Source organism: Sinocyclocheilus grahami, unplaced genomic scaffold, assembly GCF_001515645.1.
Source record: "Sinocyclocheilus grahami isolate Dianchi unplaced genomic scaffold, SAMN03320097.WGS_v1.1 scaffold1612.1, whole genome shotgun sequence".
Lineage (NCBI taxonomy): Eukaryota > Metazoa > Chordata > Actinopteri > Cypriniformes > Cyprinidae > Sinocyclocheilus > Sinocyclocheilus grahami.
This window is the reverse complement of record NW_015506791.1, coordinates 83,137-95,382: the sequence shown is the minus strand read 5'-3', so window position 1 is coordinate 95,382 and position 12,246 is coordinate 83,137. Positions and strand designations below refer to the sequence as shown.

At 36.5% G+C, this 12,246-nt stretch overlaps 1 protein-coding gene and 1 pseudogene across 1 annotated transcript in view; one reads left to right on the top strand and one right to left on the bottom strand.

Annotated features, from left to right (window-relative positions):
- Positions 1-6,102, top strand: part of ints10 (integrator complex subunit 10) — a 14,511-nt gene extending 8,409 nt beyond the window's left edge. Inside the window, exons 9-14 of the mRNA XM_016257871.1 lie at positions 203-311; positions 1,667-1,746; positions 1,825-1,987; positions 2,772-2,865; positions 4,563-4,631; positions 5,754-6,102. Of these exons, the coding sequence (XP_016113357.1) occupies positions 203-311; positions 1,667-1,746; positions 1,825-1,987; positions 2,772-2,865; positions 4,563-4,631; positions 5,754-5,910 (672 nt within the window). The 3' untranslated portion in view covers positions 5,911-6,102. The remainder of the gene's footprint in view (positions 1-202; positions 312-1,666; positions 1,747-1,824; positions 1,988-2,771; positions 2,866-4,562; positions 4,632-5,753) is intronic.
- A 2,018-nt stretch (positions 6,103-8,120) lies between these two features.
- LOC107571549 (toll-like receptor 6) lies at positions 8,121-10,478 on the bottom strand (annotated as a pseudogene).
- Between the last annotated feature and the right edge of the window lie 1,768 nt (positions 10,479-12,246).

Genomic DNA, 12,246 nt, shown 5'->3' with positions numbered 1-12,246 from the left:
CACACACTCTCACACTCGCACGCCCGCACACACACTCACTCACACACACACACACACACTCACTCACACGCGCGCGCGCGCGCACACACACACGCACTTTCTCACACTCACACTCACTCGCATGCACACACACACACACACACACTGCATCAGAGCTGCTGTATGTAGTGCATCTCATCGTGTTCACGCTGTGGTTTGTCAGATGGCGTGTGAGAAGCTTCTGGAGGTTGTCTCTGGTCTGATGCCTCAGAATCATGAAGCGGTGAAGAGCAGCGAGGAGCAGCGCAAACCCCGCAGCAAAACCAGGAAAGGTGCGTCTATAGCACATACATAATCTGCTGTTTTACTACTATATTTTTATTTTATTAACCCTGGCTCTTTTTTTTTTGAGCTGTGTTAATACTAACAGCATACATTAATTAGATGTTACAGTGTGGAAATTTAATTGATACCCATTAAAACGACAATATTTATTCTCAGTGCCATTAAAGCATAAAATAATGCATTCCTTAATAAGCTTTCATTCTGTTTGCAAGGCTTCAAAACGTTTGCTATTTAAATTTTTTTTTACTATTTTCCACCTGATGTTGTTGTTAATCAGTGACTTATTCAAGACAGTAATAATAATAAAAAGTCTGCGTAGCATTTATTATTTTTGTGCGTGTGTTTTATTATAAAAACACCAGTGGCATTATGTGAACAAACCGGCAATTAAAGGGTAAAAATCTAGAAAATGAAAATGTTTTGGTAATTATGACCAGAACTGATGTTCATAAAAATCTGTCATATTATTATATTATTTATTTATAAAAAAATATTAATTTATATTAATATTTTGTTTGTAACTTAATAATTATTAATAAGTTATATTTATTTCACAGTAGTGACCCTTTTGGTTATCGAAATTAACAGTAAGGTACCATTTATTAACATTTGATGACATTTACTAACAATGAGCAATATATTTTAAGAGCATATATTAATCTTTGTTAATGTTAGTTAATAAAAAATACAATTCTTCATTCATGTTAGTTCACAGTGACGTAACTAATGTTAACAGATACAACTTTTGATTTTAAAAATGTATTAATAAATGTTAAAATTAACATGAAATAATATTAACAGATGTAGAAGTGTTCATTGTTTGTTTATATTTACTAGTGTAGTTAACTAATGTTAACAAATGAATCCTTGTGGTGAAGTGTTAACCTTCTTTCCATTAGCAGTAATATTGAGGGTTGTTATAGTTAAGAGTTTAAAACTGAACATAAATTTAAAAAAAATGAATTTTAGCTAGTTGCCAATGCGGTAGTTCTTATTTTAATTGTTTAACTTGATATACTAAAGTAACTAAAATTAAAACTGGAAAAAAAAAATGGCTGTAAATTATCTTTTTTTTGTTTGCTTGTTTGTTTGTTTGTTTTTTTAATAGCTGAAAAAAATTACTCTGAAGACTTTGTTTTGGGGCTGAACGATTTGGAAAAAAAAACTTTGAATGTCTAAAAACTTTTGAATGTCACTTTCAACATTTTTTGAAACAACTTTAGAATTTGAACTTTTACATTTTAAATGTCACTGAAACCGGCAGCGCATGTCATCTAATTAATATTCATGAGCCAGGTGTTTTTTTTGCCATAACAGGAATCTCTCTCTCCTCTGTTGCTAGGTAACGATCTGAGGCTCGTCCCCTGCTCCAGTAAATCCATCCTTCCCTTCTGTCTTCAGCTCATGCTGGCCTGTTTTAAGGTACCGGATCTGAACGTCTCACCCGCTCAAACCTCACGGCTCAGATTCGGTTTTTAACTCGTTCCCTCTCTTTCTAAGCTGAGGGCCTTCACAGATAACAGAGACGACCTGGCTCTGGGTCACGTGGTGGTTCTCCTGCAGTATGATTGGCCGCAGGGTGAGAATCTCTTCCTGAAGGCGGTGGATAAGATCTGCCAGCAGGGCAGCTTCCAGTACGAGAACTTCTTCAACTACGTCACCAGTATCCTTCAGAAGAGAGATCGACCAGCTCTCCAGTGTCATGCTTCATCTAAAACCTTGACTTCAAGCCTTTATGGATAAAGCGTTATGAAAGGAGTTTTAATGCATTAAAAGTATGCGTTGTAATGCATTATACAATCTCAAGAATAATTGTTTGATGCATTATGACCCTTATCAATTCATTGTTACACTATGCATTTAAAATGTGGTTATAATTATGACAATTACAACGCACATTAGGAATCATTATAATGCATTATAGCCTCTAATAACCCTTTATAATGCATTATACATAAAGGCCTTGACCAAACCTTGTTTTAAACAATTAATCTAATTCTTGTCTAATGCGTACAGATTTCATGATCTCATATTTATTTATAGACTACTAAAAATGAATCCTAGAAAACCTGACATATGAGATAATAGTCAGTAAAATCTATTTTATGAGTTCATTGAACTTATACACAACATATGTGTTTAATGTTTAGTCATATTTCATCCGTCAGGCTCATATAGTGAGAATATGATACCTGATATATTGAAAATTCTAGGAAAAAATGTCTCAATTTTATTTAAAGGCCCAAACTGAGCATTTGGTGCAGACATTGATGTTTATAAAGACAAAAAACTATTAAATGTTGATGCAGTAGCTTTATGGAGTTAATTTTTCACTCTGCGGGATCATTTAAAATGTTTAGCATGGTGAAAAACTTTTGATCAGACACTAATTCCAATCGTAATTCAGAATGAGTGAATATTTGTCCTTGACCAGCTTTCTCTCTGAGACATTGACATGTTAGAAGAGTTTGCTTACCTTCGCACGACAGAAGGAGGGCGGGTCCAGCTGGAGCTGCTGCCCAATCAGGGGATGCTCATCAAGTAAGTCCCGCCCACATCACTCACGTCAGCCAATGGAACTGGAGATGATGAGAAGTGATCATCGAAGGTCCCTCCCTCCTTCCTGTTTCCTTTCTCCTTTTGTTTTGGACAAATCGAATAGGCTGCGGTTAAGACTAACAGCCGGGACAGGAAGAAGGCGGTCTGCTTAGCGTGTTTTCTTTACCCTGCTTTAGTGCTGATGTCTCATGTCCTCCAGCTGCTTTTTGAAGCCTTTTTGATCAGTTTTATGGTCTTTTGTCTGACATTGTGTGGGGTTTTAAAGGGGTTGCAACTTGCAAGTTCTGGTCTGTTTAGGGTTTAGCATCGAGAACATAGTTTTAAAAATACTGGATGAGTGGCAGAGCTAGATCATGACTTAAAATTAAGGTTCTTTATTGGCGTTGATGGTTCCGTTAAGAACTTTTATCATCCATGGAGCCACTAAAGGTTCTTTATAGAGTGAAAGTTGTATAAAAGATTATTAAAAATGTAATTCACACTAAGAAAAAAAAAAGGTTTTAAGAACTGATCACTGAAAGGTTATTTTTGGGTCATTTCGTGTTGATTTGTTTTTTGTAAAAGAAGTACTTTAATTTGTTCTTCAGAAATTCTTCTTAAAATATCAATATCAGCAAAGTGACCCACATTTGGTTTTCGACCACTGAAAATGGGTAAAATTCATATTTCAAGTCATATTGAGATCCCCATATCTTTGTGACTGAACCATACAGGGCCTAAAAAATAAAGATTACTAAAGAAAAGTTCATTAAGAACCAGAATCTGAAAGGACATTAAGATATATTTAATACTTCTAGAGTTACAGACATGCAAAGCTTGGAAAAAAGTATATTTGTGCATCTCAGACAGGTGTTTTATGGTACATTTAGATCCGCATATGTCTGGGATTGAACCATATAGAGACTTGAAAATTAAGACACTAAAAGAAAAGTTTAAGAACCAAAATCTAAAAGGATATTAAGACGACTTCTTCAGTTACACGCCTGCAAACGTTGGAGCACAAAAAGTGCTTTTCCCCATTTGTGAATGGTCACCATTGGCATATAATGCAACAAAGATTGCTAAAGTCAACAGATTTTACTAGCAGACCTACCAATCTCTGTGTAAAAGTGACATGATGATGCTTCAATCTTTCTGAAGTCATTTTTAACCCCCTGTATTTTGGCTCTGAATCTCAGGTGAAAATTGCCATTTTGACCCTCCTCTCTAAAACAGTGGATTACTCAGTAAATATACATCCATGAAGTTTAATATTTTGGCTTTTGTCACTATTTATGTTTGTCTTACTCCAGAAAAAAATGAAGACGTTTCTCAAATTTGGTTGATTTGACCCGGAGTGACCCTACTTCTGTGGCATCACTGCAAAAACTTCTTTTTAGAAACCTTTATTTTTAAGAGTGTACTTATAAATTATCTAAAAAAAAAATACATATATTACATTCATGTCTGAATTGATATAAAGCAAGAGCTGTTACCTTACATTGTAAATCAGTAGAAAATGACTGTGTTTTGTCATAATGGTATTTTAGATGAAAAACAGACTGGGAGAAATGCTATTTTAAGCTTTATTAAAAAAGCTTTTTTGGATGTGCCGCTAGCTCTTGATGGGCTGTTTGTAGGGTTGTGGGAGTAAATGTCGTAGTGCTGGCGGTGCGTTTATGAGTGTTTGCTGTCCGTAGGAACCCCAGCCCCGCCCTGGGGGTGGAGTTAAACACCCTGCTGCTTCCAGGGGCTCAGAAGGCTGACAGGTACCCCGCCCCCTTCACCGAAACCCCGCCCCCAACCCTCCCAGACTCCTCCCAGCCTGACCATGTGTTCACATTCTCCTCCTATTATTTCTCTTCATTCCGCTCCAGCATTTCCATTTTGCAAGATCGTTCCCGTTCTCATACGGCTCCTTTCCTGTTGTGTTTTACTCGAGTTGTTGTGAAGTCTTCGAGGAATGTTTTTTTTGTTCGTTTCATATTGCATTGTGTTCGTAGTTTTCATTGAATTGCAGCGTTTTACGTTCACGAGTGAATCTCACAGGTGATGTCAAGAAATGTCTGAGTTGTATCGCACCTGGGAATCAAAATTAAAAATAAATTATATTTTGCTTAAATTTTTATTTTCTTTTTTGTGTGCAAAAATCACATTTACAGTAATGATAATGCGGAAAATGTCTCATTCTCTTTATTGAAATGTAAAAAAATATATATTTTAAATAGTGAAGAACAAGTGCAAGTATACACAATGTATTTACTCATCTAATTGTACTGTCTGCTTGTTTCAAGTAGAAAAATGATTTATTTATTTATCATATAATTTTTTCACATTACAGATTTTTTTAATGTTCTTAAAAACTTTACTATGCCCAAAACAAACAAACAAAAAAAGTACCATCATCCAAAATATGCTGTTTTCTTAAATAATTGTTTTTTTTAATAATTATAAATTGTATTTTATATTACTTTTTTATTTAAATGTATTTATTTAGTTTATTTGTTTACAATTATGTATCTTTGTGTGTATTTTATTTTTAGCTATTAGTTTATTTATAATTATGAATCTTTATTTTTATTTTACTTCATTTATATTTATTTCATTTTTGAATTTGAATGCAATATGAGCCAGACGTTTCTTTGTGAGGTTCACCCTTATGTGTATTTTCTGCCACAGTATTCATGTGTGTGTGTTCAGTGTTTGATTGGAAGAGCGTTGCTCTTATATCTGTCTGAATGTGGAGAAACTGCTGTTTCGAAACATTTTGTTTCTTGTATGGGTTCTGCATAAAGTTCACGTTCACACTGGTTCAGTACTCGGTTCTTTCTGTATTTGGTGGCCCGTATCGTCTCTGTGTGTTCTCACACGCCGTGTGTCTGTTTTCATAGACACCACACCGTGACTCGAGGAATCACTAAAGGAGTGAAGGAGGATTTTCGGCTGGCGATGGAGCGTCAGGTGTCACGGTGCGGAGAAAACCTGCTCACGGTGCTCCACCGCTTCTGCATTAATGAAAAGATCATCCTTGTCCAGTCATTACCCTGAGCGACCTCTGATCTTTAACCTATGTATCAGTCCAGTTTTGATACTTTTCAGACATTTTTTTTAATGTATCAACTTTTTTGCATCATATATGAAGCTTTAGACATGTTTAGAGTCGCGATGCATCGAGCAGATCTCATTTAGGTCATGGTTTTATTTTAGGTGTTAATTAACAAACATTCAAAAATATTCAGCATTTTCCCTGCTCACGGTGCTCCACCGCTTCTGCATTAATGAAAAGATCATCCTCGTCCAGTCATTACCCTGAGCGACCTCTGATCTTTAACCTATGTATCAGTCCAGTTTTGATACTTTTCAGACATTTATTTTAATGTATCAACTTTTTTGCATCATATATGAAGCTTTAGACATGTTTAGAGTCGCGATGCATCGAGCAGATCTCATTTAGGTCATGGTTTTATTTTAGGTGTTAATTAACAAACATTCAAAAATATTCAGCATTTTATTATTTGTCTGTAAAATGCAGAATTCACTGTTAAAGCAAATGCAATATGTTCACATTGTATTGTTGTAAAATGCTTCATGAACTAACTAGACTGTGTTATTGTGTAATAAATGTTGTGCAGGCAGCTCATAATAAATAAAACATTTGTTCTCTAGTTGAATATGGAATTTAATTGTCATTCTTTACCCTGTTTCAGTCCATCCATCACTAACGTGGTCTTCCTTGAGGTCTCTATTCACTGTAAATCTCAGGATGTAGTTTGTCTCATTTATGGTTATTAATTTCAAGGACTGGTACTTTTGCATGCTAGGTACCATTCTTTGTAATTAATAACTTTGAAACAGTGGCTCTCAACCTTTTTGGACTCCCAAGTCCTTAAATTTCTGAATTTTCTTCAGGGTTCCCAGTCTTTTTAATCAATGAATATGCATGCCTTTTCAGTTGTTTGCGATTCATTGCATACAAATTAAGGATTTTTAATATGATTTTTTACTCATAAATTCTACCAATAAAATGTTTTAGAGCTTGGGAAATATCATGGAATTGCATCGAGCAGATCTCATTTAGGTCATGGTTTTATTTTAGGTGTTAATTAACAAACATTCAAAAATATTCAGCATTTTATTATTTGTCTGTAAAATGCAGAATTCACTGTTAAAGCAAATGCAATATGTTCACATTGTATTGTTGTAAAATGCTTCATGAACTAACTAGACTGTGTTATTGTGTAATAAATGTTGTGCAGGCAGCTCATAATAAATAAAACATTTGTTCTCTAGTTGAATATGGAATTTAATTGTCATTCTTTACCCTGTTTCAGTCCATCCATCACTAACGTGGTCTTCCTTGAGGTCTCTATTCACTGTAAATCTCAGGATGTAGTTTGTCTCATTTATGGTTATTAATTTCAAGGACTGGTACTTTTGCATGCTAGGTACCATTCTTTGTAATTAATAACTTTGAAACAGTGGCTCTCAACCTTTTTGGACTCCCAAGTCCTTAAATTTCTGAATTTTCTTCAGGGTTCCCAGTCTTTTTAATCAATGAATATGCATGCCTTTTCAGTTGTTTGCGATTCATTGCATACAAATTAAGGATTTTTAATATGATTTTTACTCATAAATTCTAGCAATAAAATGTTTTAGAGCTTGGGAAATATTTTTAGACTAAATAAAATGATACAATTATTATTTGCATCATGGAATTTTGCAATAAATAAATAAATGTGCAATGAAATGTAAGCATAAATAGGCATTATAATTAAATGTAGCTTTTCACGTGACAAAAAAATGATGCAAGGTACTGCCTTAAATTAAATATTTATGCTTACGTTTTAATTGTATTTTCATTTAATTATTGCGTCATTCCATGATGTATTTAATAATTACATTATTTAGTATGTGAAATCTCTCCATATTCTAGCAAGACATTTCTAAAAAAGTTACATTTAGTTATGGAGTTTTTGGAATAATATATTTTAAAAACCTGATGTAGTTTTATCATAAAATTTTCTCACCATGAACTATCCACATGATGCTGGCATTGTATTAAAAAAGAAAAAGATTAAACTCCATTTTCCAGGTCCATAAATATCTTAATTTTAGACACGTTTTGTCTTATTTCAAATCATTTTAAGTCATATTGAAGCCCCTGTGGAAGTTTGCTGATGCCCTCTGGTTGAGAACCACTGTTTTAAATGAGTATCTGCTTCACAATCGCTATGAAATGATTATTAAAATTCCTCTGATCACTCTTCTCTCTCTGATGGACTGGGAAGGTCGGACTGCAGAGCTGCTCTGAGATTTGCCCAGAAGAGTTTCTGCTTGGCTCCTTCCGGTGGCCACTCCAGATAGGTGCGTCTGGACATCATAGCCTTGAGCTGGTAGTACTTGGAGGGAATGAGATACAACGGCAGAGGTTCCAGCAGAATGAGAATAATGCTGTCCGTCACTCGCGTGTGATTGGCGAAGTAGAGTTCGTAGTGGCACCATTCACTCTAGACGAAATGAGAGGAGAGCACAAAGACACACCTTCGGCTCTGCTCGATGCATCGCAGGGTGTTCTGGACGATCGTTTCCCGGGATGAAGTCGCGCTCGTGGTGACACACTTGCAAGCCGTAGTTGCCTGCGAGCTTGGGAAGAAATTGCGATTTTACCTAGTCAGCATTCTTTTGGCTGTACGATACGAATGCATGGAAGCGCAACCCTTCCAAGTCTTCCGCTTTCCTTGGGAAGTTATTGCATTGTGCTTGGCTCGCATCCATTTCCAGATCATCTTGAGGTACCATGGCACGTCCAGACGATTGCAAAGAAGGCTAACGGCGACTATTACAGTGATTGTCGGGATCAGAATAGTAATAGCCAGGATCCAAGCATTGCAGGAGATCTCAGGAAGGTAGAAGTCTTCTAGTAAGGAGTTGCTCCAGGATTCTGGGTAACTGCATCGGTATCCTTCCGGCCAGTGGTCGGGAGTCAAACCAAGAGTTTCTCCTCTCGGTCGTGTCACTCGGTCTTTGATGAGAGTGGTGACTTCACGCAAAGCACATGTACAGATTAAAGGGTTGTGACTCAAGACCAGATCGTCAACATGCAGACAAGTCTCGAGGGCTCCCGGTAAAGGCGAATGAATTTAGTTCGATCTTACAGAGAGCTTCTGCAGATTTCGGAACGCAGGTGGGAAGGTCTAGAAGACTGTTGTCCATAAGGTCAAGGACCCTCAAGTCGTCCAAAACCTGAAGATCTGAAGAAACTGTGGTCACTCGGTTATTCCGAAGGTTTAGGATCCGTATGGAATCGGGCAAACACTTGAAGATGCTGTGGTCGAACCCATTTGAAGACAAATCTAGTTGGACAACTTTGGGAGGCCAAATGCATTTGCCTTGTTCCTCCGAATAGGTAAGTGTGTTTTGACTGAGGTCGATGTATTGAAGCGAATCCATGAGAGGGATTCATGAGGTCAGAGGTCTAAAGAGTTTCAAGTTGTTGCCCTTCAGAATCAACTTTACTAGGTTTGTCAATGTACTGCATTCAGTATCTGGATCAACCGAGAAGATGTTTTCTGTAACGTTTTCTATCAGACAAGTCCAACACTTCGATCTGGCTAACAGTCAAAGGACAGGTCATGAAGATGATTAGCATTTGGGTTAAACTGACGTTTCTTGCAGGCATGTTTATGAAGAAGTCATAGCGCTCTTTTTGATTGAAGATGAATTCAGTTACGGATGCTCTTGTAAAAAAAGGAATCCGACATGTGGCTTGTGGACAACGGTATGCCGTCTTCTATTTTTGTCATTGTAAGGTCTGAGAAAGAAAGCTGTCGAATTGTAGACTGCAATATTGTGTTTACACAGCTTGTTAGAACTTCCCAGGTGGTTTCCACTTTGGAGATTTCCAAGCTAACGGTGCGTAGGATTCCTCTGGGGCGCCTTCATCCCGCTGTCCACCGAAGTGAATTCGACTTCTTTAAATGCCGTAAAAACATCAACCGCGATTGCAATGTCAAAGTCGCTTTTGGACAAGGCGATGATGGCTTTCTCGGAGCGTACTTCTGTAAGACTGTTCTCCTCATACGTCTGTAGGCTGTTTGCATTAATAAAGAGCGTTTTCAGAGTAAGATTGGCAATGCAAGTGAAGTCTTGGTTGCTGATTGATTTGGCGCTCAGGCCCAACCACTGCAGGTTTTTCAAAGTGGAAAATTCCCTTTCTAGCGCCATGATGGAAAACAAGTTGGATGACAAGTCTTAAGAGCTGTAGACGTCCCGTTTTAAGCAGGTTGGTCCGAGAGGTTCTGGAGTCTGTTGTGCGACAGATCCAAGATCTCCAAAGCCGGCGTAGAGTTAAATGCATCCCTGTCTATGTTCTCCAGTATATTCCAGGAGAGATTGAGGAAGTGGAGTCGTGGTGTTGTGCTAAAGTCTTTGGCGCTCAGCGTCTGGATGCGATTCAGCGACAGATCCAAGTCCTCCGTGCACGGTTTGAGGCCGGGGGGCACTGAGGACAGGCTCTGAGATGAGTAATTCACTACGATCCTCTTAATGGCCAGAATGAGAGACGGGTGGAAACACGTGCCATAAACAGACAGCAGCCACAAACCCGACGGCTTCATCTTTCTGAAGGAGAAACAACACTTGATTTAATTTCCTGTTTCAAGTCAACCGCATTTTTGGCTCGTCACAGTTTTCACTTTTACTCAAGTCTCTAGCATTAGTTTGCATTGTGGTTGCATAGCAGTATTTTAAATTTGCTAAAATAAAATAATAATGCAAATGAAGGCATTTGGGAAATAGTGCATTTGGACTACTTTCAATATAAATCAAAAGACATTACAGAGTGTAAGTTATTACATGTTATAATATGGTGAATATGGTAATGTTGGCATTTAAATTTACTGTACATGAGTTGTATATTTTAAACTCCTGTTTAATTAGCATGTAAATTAACTTTTTCCTGTTACCTGCATTGTTTTTAACTGCTTCATTTTGCCTCAGACGCAGTTAATGCTGTTAACCATTACAAACACTATCCAAGGCTCTCTAAAGTGTGTGTGACTAAGCAACCATAATGTTTTATTTGAGCATCAGGTATTTTATCAAAGAATCTTGAGTATTTTAAAGCACCAGGTGACGGCGTGCTCCTGACGCGAAGGATGAAGGTAATTATGTGTAATTATGGCCACTAGTTTTGAGCAAATTAAGGCTACATTTCAATATTAAAATGTAATATATCCTATGACAGTATATTGCCCTTTATTAAGAGTATTACTGCCATATATGTTACCTATAAGGCCATATCATAATTTCCACATGCGTATATTCTCTGGGTGAAGGTATAGCTTAATAAAATGTATAAAATCCCCCTAGTAAAATTTGTGTATGTACATATGTTAATAATATCTAGCCTATAAGTAGATTTGTATTTGGTATTGTATAGCAACAATATGTCAGAAATATTTTATTCATATATGCAACTTAATTAAAACTATATATATATATATATATATATATATATATATATGCACACACACAAATCTGTTTATATATACTTTTTCATAAAAATAAAAAAATGTATATATAAATAGTTGTATCTCAACCAAATATTGTCCTATCCTAACAAACCATCCATCAATGGAAAGCTTATTTATTCAGCTTTCAGATGATGTATACATCTCAATTAAAAAAAATCGACCCTTATGACCAGGGTCACAAACATTCTTCCAGTAACATTAATAGAACGTTCATTCAAAGTGATCTGATCTTTAACAGTAATCTCAAAAATTTAGCACAAAAACATGATTTATACGTTCATGGAGAGTTCTGAAACAGTTGGGCATTCAACTAAGATGGTTTAGAGAACATTAAAAATGAACATTTCCATAACGTTTGCAAAACAAAACGTTCCCTTTAACATTGTCTTTAATGTTCACATAACCAAGAAAAAAAGTTTTTTGAACGTTTAAAAAGCCGGACGCTTTGAACGTTTAGAAAACATTCCGAAATAATGTTTTCATAAATGGTAACGTTAGCAAAATATTTTGAGATCATATTTTCATTAGCTGGGTGTGAGTCGAGTTGTTTGGTAAGTTCACTCACTAAAGCTGCTGTGTTTCAGGATGCTGTCTTTGAAGGGCTCTGCAGACAGAAAATCAGCTTTTCTGTGTTTGTGTCTCTTGTGTTGCTGTTGATGTTTGTCCAGCATCCTCTTTGAACGGTCTTCTGATCTAATCAAACGCTCCCAAACTGTGTCTCCAAACAAAATCACATGCACCGCTGAGGCCTATAAAACTCATCCACTTCAATTGAGTTTGATCTTCAACCCTGAATGTAAAGCAAAGGTTTATTGCCGTTTTCATTGCAGTTGTTTGCTGGTCTGATGTC